At 40.8% G+C, this 20,743-nt stretch overlaps 1 protein-coding gene across 4 annotated transcripts in view; it reads right to left on the bottom strand.

The window, feature by feature from the left end:
* Window positions 1-20,743, bottom strand: part of dcc (DCC netrin 1 receptor) — a 201,775-nt gene that overhangs the window by 78,983 nt on the left and 102,049 nt on the right. For all 4 annotated transcript variants that reach the window (XM_058617204.1, XM_058617205.1, XM_058617206.1 and 1 more), the window contains exons 8-12: window positions 13,928-14,087; window positions 11,345-11,499; window positions 10,846-10,994; window positions 10,136-10,274; window positions 1,912-1,961 (exon numbers count right to left, since the gene is read on the bottom strand). In XM_058617204.1, coding sequence (XP_058473187.1) covers window positions 1,912-1,961; window positions 10,136-10,274; window positions 10,846-10,994; window positions 11,345-11,499; window positions 13,928-14,087 — 653 coding nt within the window. The remainder of the gene's footprint in view (window positions 1-1,911; window positions 1,962-10,135; window positions 10,275-10,845; window positions 10,995-11,344; window positions 11,500-13,927; window positions 14,088-20,743) is intronic.

Below are 20,743 nucleotides of genomic sequence, written 5' to 3'. Positions count from 1 at the left end.
CTATGTGAGATAACGTGTCATTTATGAGTTCTGCTCTGTCGATTCGAGCCGCGCTGGTGAGAAAAACAACATCACAACATAAAGACTTAACGTTTTTTATCCACGCTGGTTTCACGCGACTCATTTCTCTTATTTGTTCCACCTGGAAAAAATCCTGACGTCAAAGTTCCCACAGCAGATTCCTGCTCAGATTGTGGAGGAATTAAAGTGAAACTCAGTCACAATTTAAAAGTCAATTTGCTCGTATTAAGGGGCTGAAAAAGAACGCTTTGTCCTGGCTGGATTAAAAGCACGTGGAGCTCAAGACTCTCTGGGAAATCAAAAAGCAACTTCATCACAGATACGAGGTTTGTAAATAGATAAAACAAGTCTCGGAGAATGAGTGAGCCTCAGCTTCTGAATGTAAAACTCTTCTCAGGAGAGAGAACAAGAAACAACAAGGCAAAAAGTTTGAGTTGGGCTCAGAAAAAACAGCGTTTCCCAGAGGAACTAGTCACACACACACACACACACACACACTGCATGGACTTACATTCATTTCCTGGAGACCTACTCTAACCGTAACCACAATTACTACTGGCCTAATCCTAATCCTAATCCTAACCCTAACCTGAACCTAACCTTAAAACATATCTTCACCTTAAAATGTAGCCATTTACGTTATTGGGACTTGATTTTTGTCCCCACAAGGAAGACAAGTCCCCATAATGTGACTGTGGAAACAGGTTTAGGTCCCCACAACATTATAAATATCTGGACACACACACACACACACACACACACACACACACGCACATACTGCGTTTGAGACGAGTGTGTGTGAGTGTGTGTGTGTGTGTGTGTGTGTGGGGACGCACAAAGACACAACGGTGTAGTGTTGTAGTCAAGACCACCTAAACCGAGACCAAGACCACAATGTATCGAGACCAAGACAAGACCAAGACTTCTCACGGCCTCTTCTCCTGTCACTCACATGCACTTTTGTGGGGGGCGTGTGAAAGGGGGCGGGAGGGGTGACAGCCGTTAACGGTGACAAACACTTCAAATGATAAATGAGTCAAGTTATTGGTTTTACCCGAAGCAATACGATTTACGCAAAATCACAGTAATGATATTAACAAGTTCATCCAAAAATGCACAGGCTATTATTGATATCCCCACAGTTGTGGTCTTGACCGGTCTTGAAATAAAATCCCAAGTCCACTTTGTCTGAGACCGAGACAAGACCGAGTAAAAATGCAGTCGATTCCGAGACGAGAAGAGACCTTCAAAAAGTGGTCTCAAGACCAGGACTGATCTCGAGTACTACAACACTACGACGGTGTATTTCAGGAGACACGCGGTGACGGGACACAGTCAAGTCTGAACGTGTCATCAGAAGTTTTTCCTTAATATTCATATTTTACCTTTAACTTCCATGTTTTTTCCTTAAATCCATATTTTCCCTTTGTTACATCCATGATTTTCCCTTAACCATCTTATTTTTCCATAAATGTCCATGTTTTTTCTCTTAACACCTGTTTTTCCTTAACATTCATGTTAAGATCCATGTTTTCCCCTTAATTTTTGTGTTTTTCCCTTTACATTCACATTTTTCCTTTAACTTCCACTCTGATGGACAGACACACAAGAACCAGAAAAGCCGAGACAAACAGTTGAGTAAAACGAGGACACATCATTGGAGACAGACAGACAGACAGACAGACAGACAGAGTGCAGGCAGTGAATCATGAGTCACTGCTGAGGACAGACTGGGAAAAATCCGCCGTGAATATTTGAAATGGTTTTCCAACATCAGTGTGAATAAAAAAATAAAGCTCAGAAAAATGTTAAAGTCTGACTCTGAACATGATGAAAACTTTTTTTTACTATGCAGAGACAAAAAGACGTGGACGAAGACAGAAAACTCACCCTGGACAGGACGACCTCTAAGGTGATGTTCTGAGGAGCTGCACTGGGAACTGTAGAGACAAATATGAAGCAAACAAAGACTTTAATTCCACTTCATGTAAAGTGTTTTTTTAAAAGTGTGGTTCTCTGAGGAACTGATGATCAAAACCTGAGAACCAGCCCGAAAACAAGTCTACGATGTCTTAAGAACATGTTCACGTCTTTATCTCACTGTGAGACGGACGTCTGTAAACCACTCACTCTGCCACACCAAACCTCATAGAGAAAATCAGTGATTTTAGCAGCGGGGACACAGGAGCTGCTGCTCCTCTGCTGCCTCGTGTGGTCACTTTGTGTCACTGAGGTCAATCTGAACAAAGGTTTTAAAAAGCCGAAGTGACAAAATCAGACATTTGAACTTAGTGACGGAGGCAGCAGTGGATCAACAACTCCTGTGTGTGTGATGTTAAAATCACTGATTTTCTTTATGGGCTTTGGTGTGAGAGAGTGAGTGGTTTGCAAACGAGATAAAGACATGATCATGTTCTGAAGACATCATAGACTTGAGATGGAGGACATAGATTGTATTTGTGTCTGCACTGGCAGCCATCTTGTTTCTCAGTGCTTGTGCTTATAAACTAAATAAATACACTGACAGATTAAGTAATAATGACAACAATCATTATTTAGTTTAAATGCAGATCACAGTCTACAATGCTAACAGTTTCCCTCCACTTACAGCCTTTGTGCTAAGCTAAGCTAAAACCCAGAGACTCTGACGGCGTCGTCATGTCAGCTGATTCCGCTAAGTGCCACATCGCTGCTGTCAATCAATCACCACGGCGATAACGTCAGACAGGAAGCTGCTGACGCTCAGCAGCAACAAGAACAACAAGATTACTGCTGCAGACACGACAGGCCTCATAACACACACACACACACACACACACACACGCACGCAGGCACGCACACACACACACACACTGTGTGTGAAGAAGAAAACAGATGAAAACAAAGAGAGATGAGATGAGATTCAACTTTATTGTCATTACTCAAATACAAGTTTCGGGCAACGAAAGGAGGTTTGCATCTCACCACAAGTGCAACAAGCAGAAAACATATCCATATTTTTCCCCTTACATCTGTTTTCCTTAAAGTCCATGTTTTCCCTTACGTCCACATTTTCCCCTTAACTTTGTCCCAAAATGTCCATGATCATTGTTAACATTCATGTTTGTTCCCCTTAATGTTCATGATTTACCTTTAAAGTCATGTTTCCCCTTAATGTGCAGAGATACATGTGAATATAAAGCTGCACAAGTTTGAGAGTGACAATAAACTGTAAAATACACTGTAAATAGACTGTAAATTAAAATATATACTGTTTATGATCTGTATTACATGATCTTAAAATATATACTTATTATTACATTTTCAAAAAACCTGCTTTATTTTTTATATGAAGGATATTTACGTGTGTTACAAACAATGACGTTGATTATAAACATGGTCACATTCTGCTAAAACACAAATAATATGTCAGTATGTATATAACATACAGTGTATTTCACAAATGTATTCAATATAATAAATATGAAGATTATCAATCCAACAGAAAATTTGAAGACTATATCTGGTCTCATGTCACCATATATAGATATAATATCCATACATTGCTCAGCCATACGAGAAAGTTAACTCTTAATACAAAAGAGAGAAAACAGAGATTCCGTGTGAAGGATTTGAACAAAGAGAAAGAAAAGCTGAAGGAGTCTCAGGTGGAGAGACGTGAAAATTACACTGATATAAAACAGCAGGGAGATGATGAGGCGCTTACATTGAATAAATTGAATGAATGAAAGAAATAAATTAGATAAAAGAAGAAAATCAAAACAAGTGTGGAAGGAAATGAAGGAAATGAAAGAACATGAAAACAAATACATAGAAGATAAACAATGTGGTTAAAAATGTAAACACGAAAGAAAATGGATACAATTATAATGTAATATCTAATCTATAATATAATGAAACGACATATTGTGTGTATGAATCTATTTTAAAACAAAGAAAACAAGGAAAATATGAATTAAAGAAGAAAAGTCATCGCTTAAACTCAAAGAGTATGACAATTCATTAAATCTGCAAGCAGCATTGAGCGGGACCCACCAACAGGTGGCGCTTTGCCCTTGACTCAGTTTTCATGTTGGCGGTGGGTCTCTGGTCTCATGTGTGAAGTTTTTAGCAGATCGGTAAATGTATGGCTAAGTAACGCATGGCACTTCCTGTTTTGTGGCCAACGGTCAACCAGAATTCTGATGGTTGCCGTGGCAACGCCCTTTTGAATCTGTGAGACCTTTCGGTAACTTTTCATCCTCCGAGTGTCTGCTACAAACTGACCTGGTTTTTATGTCCGTACGATAAACGTGCTCATATGAGGAGTACGTTCATTTACGAGACGTGCAAATCGCTAAACATGGACAGAAAAAATTAAAAATGGCCGAAACAGGGTTTCCAACTCAAAAATGTGTTTCCTTAAAAAAGAAGAAAAATAATAATTGTATGACACAATAAAATTATAATTGTAATAGCAAAAACAACAATGATAATATAAGATATAGGTACGGTGAGGAGAAAGATGATGATGATGATGATGATGAGGCAGTCGACATGTTGTTGTTGTGTGTGACGCCCAAAATTGAGAATCAAAGTGTTTTGGTTTGAATGTTCGACTGCAGCAGACGCCTGATTAACTGTTCCAGGCTTATCTATTGATTCAGCTGCTCAATCAGTCTGAGTGTGTGTGTGTGTGTGTGTGTGTGTGTGTGTGTGTGTGTGTGTGTGTGTGTGGTGGACTCAATTAGCCCACAAGTCATTGTTATCATGGAGACACAGCCAGAAGAATCACAATACATCATCATCATCATCACTGTGTGTGTGTGTGTGCATCTGGACAGACGCCTCTATTCTCTCTCTCTCTCTCTCTCTCTCTCTCTCTCTCTCTCTCCCCAATCTCCTGATGTATGTGACTCCATTAACATTCCATTCAGAGGAGGTGTTAAAGGACCAGTCCACGCTAAAAACATGTCAAACTAATCATAGAAACTCAAACAACTGACTCAGATCCAGGAGTTAAATTGGCTGTTGTTATAATAGGCACGCTGCTGATAATAATAATAACGATAACAAAAATAGTAATAAAAATGACAATATCTCAATTTAAAACATCATATCAATAGGAGTCTGGTTGCAGGCTACACCAAATGTCAAATATATTGAGGCTTCAAAGCTTGTTGTGGAACGTCCACTTTTTGTGGAGTGTATATAAAGTGTGTTGATGGACAGAAATGGACAGTAAAAAAGGTGAGTCTTTCCTCTCATGTCATTCACCTGTCAAACTTTTCTTACGTCTCAGACACTCAGTCATATTTTGTTGTGCACTGTGACAGGTCATCACATTCTTCAAGACGACGTTTGACAATGATTGAAACTTATAAAAGTGTCATGTGTCATACAGTATAAAGTGTCTGTATATATATATATATATATATATATATATATATATATATATATATATATATATATATACATATATATACAGACACTTTATATTTTTTGAAATATATATATATTTATATATATATATATATATATATATATATATATATATATGTATGCACAACAACATAACAAGCATTATCCCCAGTGGAGCAGTCGAGGACTAGTCTTCTGGTGCGAGTCAACACAAATGATCTGGTGACCACAGTCACACAAGTAATGCAACAAAATAAAAGTCAATTAGTGTCCTGTGAGAAGAGAAATTTAGTTAATTAATATAATATAATCTGCATGATGTTTATTAGTTTTTTATTATTACCTTTACTTCTAATTTTATGACTGTTTTAACGATCTCTCTGTTTTTCTTATGTGTGTGTGTGTGTAGACTCTATTACCGTGTTGGGCTAAGTGGTTAAAATGAAGAAGGTCTCTTTTCATCTCACTACTTAATTAAAGACCCCAGAGTCCCAGAGAGAGAAAGACAGAGAGACACACGGGAAGAGAGCGAGAGAAAATGAACAAAGTTTGTGTGTGTGTGTGAGTGTGTGAGAGAGTTCTCCCACTCAAACACATAATTAATTTCCAACACACTCAGTCTAACCTTAACCATCTCAACTAACTTCAACCCTTAGGAATAGAAGGGTTGATTCTGGGACTGGCCCACTGAGTTTAGAAGTTAGATTAAAAATGTTTGGTGTACTTTTCAATAAATTCCCCTTTGCCATAAACTCCTTAAAGTGGCATGACATATCATTTTTAATTCAAATCTGAAGAAAAAAAGTTGTTGCAGTACCTGCAAATGTCCACAAGAATAGTTGGTGCTGTAATTACCCTTATCCTTAAATCCAAACCCAAGTCTTCAACTGAAATTGGGAGTACATGCTAAGATGTAATCACATCGTCAACATGTCCTCATAATGAAGGTTTAAAATCATATGTCCTCATAATGAACATTTAAAACCACATGTCCCCATAATGAAGGTTTAAAATCACATGTTCTCATAATGAAGGTTTAAAATCACATGTCCTCATAATGAAGGCTTAAAATCACATGTCCTCATAATGAAGGTTTAAAACCACATGTCCTCACAATGCTGGTTTAAAACTACATGTCCTCATAATGAAGGTTTAAAATCACATGTCCTCAGGTCGTCAACATGTCCTTATAATGAAGGTTTAAAATCACATGTCCTCACAATGCTGGTTTAAAACTACATGTCCTCATAATGAAGGTTTAAAATCACATGTCCTCATAATGAAGGTTTAAAATCACATGTCCTCATAATGAAGGTTTAAAACCACATGTCCTCACAATGCTGGTTTAAAACTACATGTCCTCATAATGGAGGTTTAAAATCACATGTCCTCATAATGAAGGTTTAAAATCACATGTCCTCATAATGAAGGTTTAAAATCACATGTCCTCATAATGAAGGTTTAAAATCACATGTCCTCATAATGAGCGTTTAAAACTACATGTCCTCACAATGCTGGTTTAAAACTACATGTCCTCATAATGAAGGTTTAAAATCACATGTCCTCAGGTCGTCAACATGTCCTCATAATGAAGGTTTAAAATCACATGTCCTCACAATGCTGGTTTAAAACTACATGTCCTCATAATGAAGGTTTAAAATCACATGTCCTCAGGTCGTCAACATGTCCTTATAATGAAGGTTTAAAACCACATGTCCTCATAATGAAGGTTTAAAATCACATGTCCTCAAAATGAAGGTTTAAAATCGGATGTCCTCATAATAAGGGTTTAAAACCACATGTCCTCACAATGCTGGTTTAAAACTACATGTCCTCCTAATGGAGGTTTAAAATCACATGTCCTCATAATGAAGGTTTAAAATCACATGTCCTCATAATGAAGGTTTAAAATCACATGTCCTCATAATAAGGGTTTAAAACCACATGTCCTCACAATGCTGGTTTAAAACTACATGTCCTCATAATGGGGGTTTAAAATCACATGTCCTCATAATGAAGGTTTAAAATCACATGTCCTCATAATGAAGGTTTAAAACCACATGTCCTCACAATGCTGGTTTAAAACTACATGTCCTCATAATGAAGGTTTAAAATCACATGTCCTCAGGTCGTCAACATGTCCTTATAATGAAGGTTTAAAATCACATGTCCTCACAATGCTGGTTTAAAACTACATGTCCTCATAATGAAGGTTTAAAATAACATGTCCTCATAATGAAGGTTTAAAATCACATGTCCTCATAATGAGGGTTTAAAACCACATGTCCTCACAATGCTGGTTTAAAACTACATGTCCTCATAATGGAGGTTTAAAATCACATGTCCTCATAATGAAAGTTTAAAATCACATGTCCTCATAATAAGGGTTGAAAACCACATGTCCTCACAATGCTGGTTTAAAACTACATGTCCTCATAATGGAGGTTTAAAATCACATGTCCTCATAATGAAGGTTTAAAATCACATGTCATCATAATGAAGGTTTAAAATCACATGTCCTCAGGTCGTCAACATGTCCTCATAATGAAGGTTTAAAATCACATGTCCTCACAATGCTGGTTTAAAACTACATGTCCTCATAATGAAGGTTTAAAATCACATGTCCTCATAATGAAGGTTTAAAATCACATGTCCTCATAATGAGGGTTTAAAACCACATGTCCTCACAATGCTGGTTTAAAACTACATGTCCTCATAATGAAGGTTTAAAATCACATGTCCTCATAATGAGCGTTTAAAACTACATGTCCTCACAATGCTGGTTTAAAACTACATGTCCTCATAATGAAGGTTTAAAATCACATGTCCTCAGGTCGTCAACATGTCCTCATAATGAAGGTTTAAAATCACATGTCCCACAATGCTGGTTTAAAACTACATGTCCTCATAATGAAGGTTTAAAATCACATGTCCTCATAATGAAGGTTTAAAATCACATGTCCTCATAATGAGGGTTTAAAACCACATGTCCTCACAATGCTGGTTTAAAACTACATGTCCTCATAATGAAGGTTTAAAATCACATGTCGTCATAATGAAGGTTTAAAATCACATGTCCTCATAATGAGGGTTTAAAACTACATGTCCTCACGTCATCAACAGGTCCTCATAATGAATGTTTAAAATCACACGTCCTCAGGTCGTCAACATGTCCTCATAATGAAGGTTTAAAATCACATGTCCTCATAATGAGGGTTTAAAACCACATGTTCTCACAATGCTGGTTTAAAACTACATGTCCTCATAATGGAGGTTTAAAATCACATGTCCTCATACTGAGGGTTTAAAATCACATGTCCTCATAATGAGGGTTTAAAACCACATGTCCTCACAATGCTGGTTTAAAACTACATGTCCTCATAATGAAGGTTTAAAATCACATGTCGTCATAATGAAGGTTTAAAATCACATGTCCTCATAATGAGGGTTTAAAACTACATGTCCTCACGTCATCAACAGGTCCTCATAATGAATGTTTAAAATCACACGTCCTCAGGTCGTCAACATGTCCTCATAATGAAGGTTTAAAATCACATGTCCTCATAATGAGGGTTTAAAACCACATGTTCTCACAATGCTGGTTTAAAACTACATGTCCTCATAATGGAGGTTTAAAATCACATGTCCTCATACTGAGGGTTTAAAATCACATGTCCTCATAATGCCCGTTTAAAACTACATGTCCTCAGGTCGTCAACATGTCCTCATAATGAAGGTTTAAAATCACATGTCCTCACAATGCTGGTTTAAAACTACATGTCCTCATAATGAAGGTTTAAAATCACATGTCCTCACAATGCTGGTTTAAACTACATGTCCTCATAATGAAGGTTTAAAATCACATGTCCTCATAATGAAGTTTTAAAATCACATTTCCTCATACTGAGGGTTTAAAATCACATGTCCTCATAATGATTGTTCAAAACTACATGTTCTCACGTCATCAACATGTCCTCATAATGAAGGTTTAAAATCACACGTCCTCAGGTCGTCTTCATAATGTAGGTTTAAAATCACATGTCCTCATAATGAGGGTTTAAAATCACATGTCCTTACAATGCTGGTTTAAAACTACATGTCCTCATAATGAAGGTTTAAAGTCACATGTCCTCATAATGGAGGTTTAAAATCACATGTCCTCATACTGAGGGTTTAAAATCACATGTCCTCATAATGCGCGTTTAAAACCACATGGTCTCATAATGAGGGTTTAAAATCAAATGTCCTCATAACGAAGGTTTAAAACAACATGTCCTCATAATGAGGGTTTAAAACCACATGTCCTTATAATGCTGGTTTAAAACCACATGTCCTCATAATGCGCGTTTAAAACCAAATGTCCTCATAATGGAGGTTTAAAACCACATGTCCTCATAATGAAGGTTTAAAACCACATGTCCTCATAATGAGGGTTTAAAACCACATGGTCTCATAATGAAGGTTTAAAACCACATGTCCTCATAATGCTGGTTTAAAACCACATGTCCTCATAATGAAGGTTTAAAACCACATGTCCTCATAATGCTGGTTTAAAACCACATGTCCTCATAATGCTGGTTTAAAACCACATGTCCTCATAATGCTGGTTTAAAACCACATGTCCTCATAATGCTGGTTTAAAACCACATGTCCTCATAATGCTGGTTTAAAATCACATGACAAACACACATTGAAACACTGGGGTACTACGTACCGTCTGATTGCGTGATGACTGCCGCGCTCTCAGAGGCAGTTCCAGGTCCGTAGCGGTTGACAGCCAGAACCCGGACCGTGTACTCAGTGAACTTATTGAGTCCCTCCATCTTATAGTTCAGTCCGTTAACTTCCACACTCTGGACAAAAAAAAAAAAAACGTTAAGTTTTTCCACATTTACACCAATATTTGTTAACTTATACATGAATTAAATAAATCCAAATATTAAATGTCACACCTAAATGTTAAATATTAAATTTAAATATTACATGTAAATATAAATGTTAAATATAAATATAAATGTTATGGGTGAAACTGAATATTTGGCTAATATGCAAATTCACATGGTCAGTAACCTGAAGTACCAAAATAAAAGCTTGAGATGGTCAGACTATGTTTAGAGAATTAGATAACCAATGAAAATCAGGGGAAATTTACTTTTATTTTTTTAGTTTTCTATTTTTTTACTATTTATATATATATATATATATATATTTATTTTTTATTCATATTGTTTTTGCTTCCGACCTAATCTTATATTTAAAAATGTTTTATTAATTAATGAATTAATTTGTTTTTATTTTACTTTTTTAATGATTTTATATATAATTTTTATATACAAATACATGTACATATGTATTTATAAAATACATGATTTGACGACTGAAGGTCCGAGACGATGCAGAACTAATATTCTGTTCTCTGCTGACCTGTTCTTTGCCGGTCGGGCTCTCGCTCCACAGCAGCCTGTAGCTGAGCACCGGGCCGTTGGGCTGAGTGGGTGGATCCCAGCTCACCTGGACAGAGGTCGGAGACAGAGGCTCCGCCCTCACAGACTCCACCCTGCTGGGAACCTGGACTGTAAGAGACACACAGAGAACCACACACACACACACACATACACACACACCAGGGTTATTATAGTTCACGAAAACTGACAAAATAACGATTTTCGTAAACTGAAATAAAAAGACTAACTGAAACTGAACTGTGTGTTCATAAAACTAACTAACTAACTCAAATTGTAGTGAAAATGTCTTTGTAAATAAGTTTCAAAAGTAAACTTTTAACCCTTTGGGTTCATATGAAGTGTGTTTATTTTAGTAAACCCCTCTAGGCCACAGCATACCCGTCTACGTCGTATTGATTTTTGCCCTGAAAAACAATATTAGTTGACCACTCGTGTAAAGTTGTGTTTTTTTGTCTCACGGTCAGGTTTGGTGGTGATCCTCAGGGGGGCGGAGCTTCCTCCCGGTCCCACGTCGTTGTAGGCGACGACTCTGAAACTGTAACTTTCCTCCGGCTTCAGGTTGGAAACCATTAACTCCAACGACTCGGGCTCCGACACGTTCACTGACCGCTCCCTGACACGGGAAAAACACAAGTTTAATAATTATTATATCATATAATCATCATGTGAAAAAACATCACATATAAAGCCACAATTGTTTGTTTGTGTTTAGCTGTGATATTTTCCACACTGTGGTTAAAAAAAGAAAAAGCCTGTATTTTGTGTCGACGTAGATAAGAGCAGCCGTAATCAGTGGTAATCTGTGTAATCCCTCAGTAACTGCGGCTAATCCTCAGATTACAGCACCTCTGCAAACTCCACAGCTCCTCAACTAATCACCACATAAGTGAAGAGGCAGCTGGAATGATTATGGGATGTTTCCACTGCAGCCGCAGATCCACATTTTGCTCCGTTATTAATTCATCGTTTCATCTTCGTGCTCAGAAACGAGAGCCGGAAAAATCACAGTTTTCTGTTCTTGTTCTAAAAAAAAGTTTCATTATTCACCGTTCCTTTGTAAATCAACTAAATCCTGTCTTTATGTATGATGATGTCATCCTTTCTTAGCGCTTGTACAGGATTGCTTGAGGTGACGTGAATAATAACAAGATTTAACTGATAAAATCTACGACATCTGAAGAACGTGTTCACGTCTTTATCTCACTGTGAAGCAGACTTTTCCAACAGGAAACTGAAGTCTGTAAACCACTCACTCACTCACTCACTCACTCACTCACTCACTCACTCACTCACTCTCACATTGTATTCTTCAATCTACTGCTAGTACAAACTGTGCTTTACCAGGTTTATAAAAGAACAGCTTTTTGTAAATCTAATTATGTTTTGAATGTCTTTTTCTTTGTATTTTACCCGTTTTCATTTCAGTAATTAAAAAAAAAACAAGAGCATTTTTCCCTCTCCTCTAATCTTCCATTGTTTTCTCTCTGTGTCTCCGCTCTCTTTATCTCTAAGTTATTAGAGCGACACAAAAAAAGGAAAAAGAAAGAACACACCCGCTGTCATTAGCCTGGGATTCATGTGTACGTCATCAGAAGAGACAGAATGTAAGACAGAATGTGAGACAGAATGTAAGACAGAATGTGAGACAGAATGTGAGACAGAATGTGAGACAGAATGTAAGACAGAATGTGAGACAGAATGTGAGACAGAATGTGAGACAGAATGTAAGACAGAATGTGAGACAGAATGTGAGACAGAATGTGAGACAGAATGTGAGACAGAATGTGAGACAGAATGTGAAACAGAATGTGAGACAGAATGTGAGACAGAATGTGAGACAGAATGTGAGACAGAATGTGAGACAGAATGTGAGACAGAATGTAAGACAGAATGTGAGACAGAATGTGAGACAGAATGTGAGACACACTTCACCATTTAACATCAGCAGGGGAGTCAGAGCTGCTGTGTGTGAGCAGCAGAGAGAGCTAACATGAACTGTTAGCATTCTGTTACTTAACAACACACGTCACATGACCTCAGCCTGTTATATCGTGACATCGTGTTTTTTGACTTTACTTTGATAAGAAAACCTTCAGGGTCTACAGGAATCTACAGTTTGATGTTTTTGTCTTTATAAATGTATTTCATACATAAATAAACCTTTTTGCTTTTATGAAGTGTTTATTTTTTATCTGCCAGCATTTTAAGAAGACATATTACTTATGATCTACCTTTTCTTAATCCTGCCAAACCCTCCAACTAATAAACCCTTAACTAAAGTTAAACCTGGACCATCTCTTAGTTATGCTGCTATAGACCTGCACTGCACTTCATTATATGACAGTGACCTTGTTCTTTCTCTCCAGAGTTTGTGTCTTTCCTTCCTTTCCTCTCTCTCTCTCCGTCTGTCTCTCTCTCTGTCTGTCTGTCTCTCTGTCTGTCTGTCTCTCTGTCTCTGTCTCAGATCCAGCTGTTGTATAAATGACATCATAGTTCTATAAACACTGAACTGCTCCGTCTAAACTTATAACTTGATACAGTTGTTGTTGTTCTCTCCCCCCATTTTCCTTTCACCCCAACCTGACGAGGCAGATGCTGATGCAGAGATTTATTCTTCTCTCCACTGCCCCCTAGTGTTTAGGTTTCTCTGCTCTCTGTGATGGAATTAAAACTAAAACCTGCTTAAAAAACTAACTCAAAGTAACTTGTTTTAAAAACAAAAAGTCACAATTTAATACAAAATAAAACTAATGAAAATACATATTTTCTTTCAGTGACTTTTTTTTAATCTTTTATTATCTTATATTTTAACAATTGTATTATTTTATTATTTTTATTTTCTCTTTGATGTTTCTTTAAACTTTAACTCAGTTTTCACTCCTCTGTCTTTTCATCTTAATCTTTAAATGTCTGCAGTAAATTGTAAATAACTCACATATACTGAAAGTTATTGTAGAAAAATGGACAAAAACATTTTCTGACTCTTTGACAGTTAAAATAAACAGAAGAAGAAGAAGAAGAATTGTAAAATCCTCTCTTACCTGTCCACGCCGCTCTGGGAGTAGTAAACACCGTAGGTCTGCACAGTTCCTCCCGTCTCCTCTGGGGGGCGCCAGCTGAGTCGGACAAATCGACTGGACACTAGGACAGGGACCAGGTCGCGGGGGGCAGAGGGGAGGACAACGCCTGGGCTGGGGGACACTGGTGGGGGATCAGAGGAGGAGGAGTAAGTCAAAGGGGAGCCAGAAGGAGCAGGAGGAGGGCGGGGGAGAGGAGGGGGGGTGCGGGCGGGTCTATACTGGGTGGGCGTGGCCTCTGTTATTGATTCATTCAGGTGGGACAGGGAGTGGGGACGAGCGGGGACGAGGACAGAGGGAGGTGCGGGGGATGAGCAGAGGAGGCGTGGCAAAGAAAAAACAAACAAACAAACAAACAGAGCAGCAAAAGTAGCAAAATGGCAAATGAGGCGAGCAGATAAGGAACGGAAGAGATGTGGAAAAAAGACAAGAAAGAAGAAGAAGAAGAAGAAGTGGAAAAGAAGATCACGGCAAGAAGAAAAAAGCAGCAGATCATCAAACATGTCAGTGAACGAGAGAACACGTGATCAGCTCAGGCACGAGTGCAGAAACACTGTGACACAGTCGTTTTAATTCACTCTTTCATCTGCACTTCCTGCTTCACTTAAACTGAACCTTCTCTTTATGTTCATGTTTTTACGCTTGTCTTTCTTTACTTTGCTCGTTTTGACATGAATAACAGACTTTAACCACTTCACAAAAGACTCAGCCGATCAAATCCACATCAGTTTAAATCTACCATGTCTTTAAGGACATGTCTCACGTCTTTATCTCACTGTGAGACAGTGTGTGTGTGTGTGTGTGTGTGTGTGTGTGCGATCAGCGATGCTACTGTAACTGTTACTTTATGTTGTCAGTCATTATGCTGATGTAGACAACAATCCTGAGGGAGGAACACAGCCATAATCAATGTGTACACACACACACAAACACACACGCACACACACACACACACACACACAGACACATCTAATTTATCCTCAGAGTGGAATGGTTGTGACTGTCCACAGAGTCTTTAAATGGTTTTGTCTGTCACATCAATGAAGCTTCAGTGAACACACACACACACGCACACACACGCGCACACAGACACGCACACACACACACTGGTGAGGGTTAAGGATAAACAGGTGCAGTTACTGTAGAAGGTGAAAAAATAAAAGACGTGAAAAACTGAAGAAGACGAGAGAAAGAGGAGGAGGTGATGGAGAAAGGGGGATGAGTAAAACTGAGGAGAGAAGGAGGAAGAAGAAACGTAACGATGATGATGGAGGTGTATAGAAAGATGGAAAAACAAAGGACAGACAGGAAGAGGAGAAGAGAGGGGAGGAGGATGGAAACACGTTAACACACACACACACACACACACACTCCTCTCTCTCTCTCTGAGGTGTGAAGGGCGGATTCTTTCTTTCTGTTCACTGACCCGTCCAAAAAACACCGAGAGCAGAACCACAGACATCCCATCAATACAATAAATAACAACAGAGAGAGAGGGAGGGAGGGAGGGAGGCAGAGGGGGAGAGAGAGAGAGAGAGAGAGCGGGAGAGAGGCAGAGGGGGAGAGAGAGAGAGAGAGAGAGAGAGCGGGAGAGAGGCAGAGGGAGAGAGAGAGAGAGAGAGGGAGGGAGGAAGAGGGGGAGAGAGAGAGAGAGAGAGAGAGAGGGAGAGGGAGGCAGAGGGAGAGAGAGAGAGAGAGAGAGGGAGGCAGAGGGGAAGAGAGAGAGAGGGAGAGAGGGAGGGAGGGAGGCAGAGGGAGAGAGGGAGGCAGAGGGAGAGAGAGAGAGGGAGAGAGAGAGGGAGAGAGGGAGGCAGAGGGAGAGGGAGAGAGAGAGAGGGAGGCAGAGAGAGAGAGGGAGGGAGAGGGAGAGAGGGAGGCAGAGAGAGAGAGGGAGGGAGAGGGAGAGGGAGGGAGGCAGAGGGAGAGAGAGAGAGAGGGAGGGAGGCAGCGGGAGAGAGGGAGGGAGAGGGAGAGAGAGAGGGAGAGGGAGAGAGAGAGGGAGGGAGGCAGAGGGAGAGAGAGAGGGAGAGAGAGAGAGAGGGAGGGAGGCAGAGGGAGAGAGGGAGGGAGAGGGAGAGAGAGAGGGAGAGAGGCAGAGGGAGAGAGGGAGGGAGAGGGAGAGATTTGATTTTTAAACTTCTTTATTTGCTCAGAAACATGAACAATAACAAAAATTAGTTGTGTTCTGCACTTAAACTTAGACCATGGAGAAATAAAGTAAAAAATACGAAAGAAAAGAAAAAGACTCCATTTAACTCAGACTGTTGCAGAAAGACAATTTTCCATCATTCACACAACACAACACGTCTTTCACTCCCCATGTTTCTAAAAAATCTTCCATGTTGTTCGTTGAGCGGAAGAAAACAAAGTCAGTCTTTATCCTGGTTTTTAACATCCTAACATAAATCTGCTGACAGTCAACATCAAGTGAGTTTTCCACTTTGTTCCTCCTTGAAACATAAATAGCCAGTTTTGCTTGACCAATTAAAAAGTTCAGCAGTTGACATTTGCCCTTGTTTTTCCTCGTGTATTTAAAACCAAAAATAAAAACACAAGAGGAAAAAGTCTCAGTGAATAACGAGAACAAGTGAGACAGGAAGTGGAACAAAGGAGTTAGTCTGACACAGTGCAAGAAACAGTGGAAGACAGTTTCTCTCTGTGGACAGAAAGGACAAGTGTCTGTGACATTAGGGTTTACAATGGAGATGAAGGCGTTCACTGCTACAGCAGCGTGAAGAACCCTCCACTGTAAGTCTGCTGCTTTTTTAGTTAACGGTGGTTTGTAGAGTGAGCTCCACTCTGGCCTTAGATCCTCTGTGAGGGACAGGTGGTGTCTCCATGGAGTGTCCACTCTGTCTCTCAGTCTACTCTGGTTTAAAACCTTCACCATCACATAGTACATGACCTTCCCTGTTACACTGCACAGATTGTAATTGTTGGATTTGTTCATCTGCAGCAGAATGTTTACATCACACTTAAAAACAGGTGAGATGGTGAGTTCAGGGAAAGGGTCTGTAGAGTCCGGTTGCGTTTGTCCATTGCAGTAGTCCGAGATCAGACAGAGTTCAGAATCAGTCAACTGCTGCCTCCAGTCCTTCAGCAGGAGACTGACCACCCTGACTGACCTGGTTTCGAGACGCTGGGCCAGACCGATCTCATTGTCCAACCGCGGGCCGCAAACCTCCGCCACTTGACCCAGTGTCAGGATTTTTGCCGCGCATAGTCTCTGTAGCAGGGACGGACCCACTACACCACGGAACCGTGTTCCCAGAGTCACCGGTTCCTTTAAAAGCCAAAACAGAGAGTTAGCTCCTCCTCCTGCTCGCCTCTCTTTGTTGAGGAGGCCCCACACTTTAAAAAGTCCTTTATAAAAGGTGGGGAAGTTGTTCAGCTTAAAATCCCGTAGATCCATTAAAAACAGGGTCTCAGCCAGGCCTAGTCCACTGCACCGCTCCAGTAGGGTGCGAGCCACCGGTCTCCAGACTAAGTCCGTGGGTCCTGTTAAAAAACGCTGGATGTGTTGGAGTCTGAAAGCAGCTCTCCGACTCGCCACATGGACCAGGTTGTGACCCCCCTCTTCTTTGGGTAGGAAGAGGACGCTCTGTGGGACCCAGTGAAGACGGTCCCAGACGAAATCCACCAGAGCGGCCTGTACTCTGGAGAGCACATCCTCAGGGGGGTCCAAACACATCAGGCGGTGCCACAGCATGGAGGAAACCAGGTTGTTGATGACAAGAATCCGACCTTTAAAAGACATTTTTGGACGAATCCATCTCCACCTGTTAAAACGACCCTCGACCCTTTCGATAAAATTCTCCCAGTTCTTGGAGGTGTTGGTGACGTCACCAAGGTGAACCCCGAGGTATTTAAAACCTCCTCTCTGCCACGTTAGTCCTCCTGGTAAAAGCAGCTCCCTCTCAGGTCCATCTCCAACTGCCAAGGCCTCACTCTTCTCCCAGTTGACCTTAGCAGAGGAGATTTTCTGGAAGTCATGAGCAGCTTTGCTCAGAACTTCGATGTCCTGTTGGTTATTTATAAAAACAATGACATCGTCGGCATAAGCAGAGATTTTAAAACAATGATCACAACCAGGGAAATAAAAACCACACAAGCGAGATCTCAGTTTCCGTAAAAAAGGTTCTAAGGCCAGAGAATAGAGCATGCCTGACAGGGAGCAGCCCTGTCTGACACCTCTGTGAACTTTAAAAGGAGCTCCCAAACCACCGTTAACCTTCAGCACACTCTCAATGTCATTGTACAAGACCCTGATCTTAGCTATGAAACCTGAGCTGAAGCCAAAAGCCTGCAGTGTCTGCCACAGGTAAAGGTGTTCAACTCTGTCAAAAGCTTTTTCTTGGTCTAGAGAAATCAGCCCAAGCTTTGAGCCTAATGAACCAGAGAGGTCCAGAACATCCCGAATTAAGGTGATATTATCAGATATCAGCCTGCCGGGCACACAGTAGGTCTGGTCTACGTGAATGACCTGGTCCATCACTCTCCGGAGCCTCGTTGCCAGGACTTTTGACAGCAGTTTGTAATCGGCACACAGTAGTGACACAGGACGCCAGTTCTTCACTTCCTGCAGGTCTCCTTTCTTCGGGAGGAGGGTGAGGACAGCCCTCCTGCAGCTCAGAGGCAGCCGTCCCTTGTCCAGGCTGTCCTGTAGGACACACAGTACATCCTCCCCGAGTATAGTCCAGAAAGTCTTATAAAATTCTGCAGGGAGACCGTCTATGCCGGCAGCCTTCCCGCTCTGTAGACTCTGCAGCGCCTCCTGCAGTTCCTGTGCAGAGAGCTGTGCCTCTAGCTGCTCCTTGTCTCCTTCGAGCACTCCGGGCAAGTTCTCCAGAAAAGACAGCGCCACCTCCGGACCCTCCAGAAGCTCTGTCTTGTAGAGATCTTGGTAGAAGGAGGAGGCGCACTGTCGAATCTCCCCGTCCTCCTGCAGCAGTTGTCCGTCAGCAGATCTCAGCGAGTGTATCAGCCTCCTCTGTCCGCTCTTACGCTCCAACCCAAAGAAAAAGTGGGACGGAGCGTCCATCCTGGCAACTTTGTTAAAGCGAGACCGTACGAGAGCACCTTGAGCGTGAACGCCCAGCAGGTCTGACAGAGCTGATCGTTTTTCTTTGAGAACTCTAAACTGTTCTCGATCTCCTGTGGAGTCTGCTGAACCCTGCAGCTCCACCACTTCTCTCTCCAGATCTTTCATAGACCTGGTCAAGTCTCTGGTGACATTGAGAGTGAACTGTAAGCAGAGCTGTTTGATTTTGACTTTACCAATGTCCCACCACTGCTGCAACGAGCTGTACTCGGACTTGGTTTGTCTAAAATAAAACCAAAAATACGAGAGTGCATTTCTAAAACTGTTGTCTGACAGCAGTGCGGTGTTAAAATGCCAGTATGCACTCTTACATTTGATGTTTTTAATAAAAACCTTACAGTGCACAAGGGAGTGGTCAGAGAAACCGACAGGACAGATAAAACAACTCTTAAAAACACTGACATGGTGTTCATAACAATAAAAACGATCGAGTCTGGCCAACGACAGCAGGTTGTCTCTGCAGCGAGCCCAGGTGTACTGACGCTGGTTCTTGTGGATCGACCTCCACACGTCACAGAGCTCAAAGGTCTCTATTATTTTTGTCAGACACTTTTTTGAAGCAGCGTTTGGTTCCAAGTGATTCCTGTCTAAAGCAGGGTTCACTGTACAATTAAAATCACCTCCTAAAAACAGATGTGTGTCATCATGACAGTTAAAAAGAGACGATTTTAAAGTATCTAAAAACACCAGTCTTTCTCCTGCAAGAACAGGAGCATATACATTCATAAAAACCATTTTAGTCCTCTCGAACTCTGCTGTGACTTTTAAAAGTCGTCCAGGGACGATTTCATCTGCAGAGTACGAAGAGGGGGTGAAATCTCTAGAAAAGAGAATCCCGACCCCCCCACTGTTGCTGTCCTTGTGGCTTAAGACCACCTCCCCATTCCACTCCCTCCTCCAGTCACACTCATTGTCTGAGGTGCTGTGCGTTTCTTGGAGGAAAATAACATTTAGCTTTTTAGTCCGGATGAGCGTGAAAAGTGAAGCTCTCTTCACGTCTTCACGTGCACCGTTAATGTTTAATGATCCCAGCTTTAACTCACACATCCTTCTATAAAAGCTGCATCCAGACAAAAACACACTCAGCAAAGTAAAGAAAGAAAAAGCAAACGCACTCATTCATTCTTCTCTTTCTCTAACTGGATCCGTATTTTACTTAAAATCTTTTTTAATCTAAAAATCTCAGTGTCCATAAAAGATGGCTGACCAAGATCTCCTCTGTTTTTCATCAGAGTTCTGACCGACTGATGGAAGAGTTTTAGGTCGGGGAAGAACTCTTCCACCATCACTCCCTTCTCTCCTTTAGTGTCGGCCAGAAACTTCCTGACACGAGAGAACGAGTATTCACTACCCACCTCAGTGTCTTCTTCACCACCCAGTGTGCTCTGTGTGTCTCCCAGTGTGTCCTCTAGTGTGTCTTCCTGTGTGTCACCCACTGTGTCTTCCTGTGTGTCCTCCAATGTGTCACCCAGTGTGTCTTCCCGTGTGTTGTCCTCTAGTGTGTCTTCCTGTGTGTCACCCACTGTGTCTTCCTGTGTGTCCTCCAATGTGTCACCCAGTGTGTCTTCCCGTGTGTTGTCCTCTGACCCCTCAGAGGACACCTGTGAATTAACTTTCGACATTTTCTTGTTTTTTTTGGTGGTTACTTTAGTTTCAGGGTTTTTTCGTTTGATCGAACA

The sequence above is a fragment of the Solea solea genome, chromosome 19 (genome assembly GCF_958295425.1).
Source record: "Solea solea chromosome 19, fSolSol10.1, whole genome shotgun sequence".
Lineage (NCBI taxonomy): Eukaryota > Metazoa > Chordata > Actinopteri > Pleuronectiformes > Soleidae > Solea > Solea solea.
The sequence above is the reverse complement of the archived record's forward strand: the minus strand, read 5'-3'. Positions and strand labels throughout refer to the sequence as shown.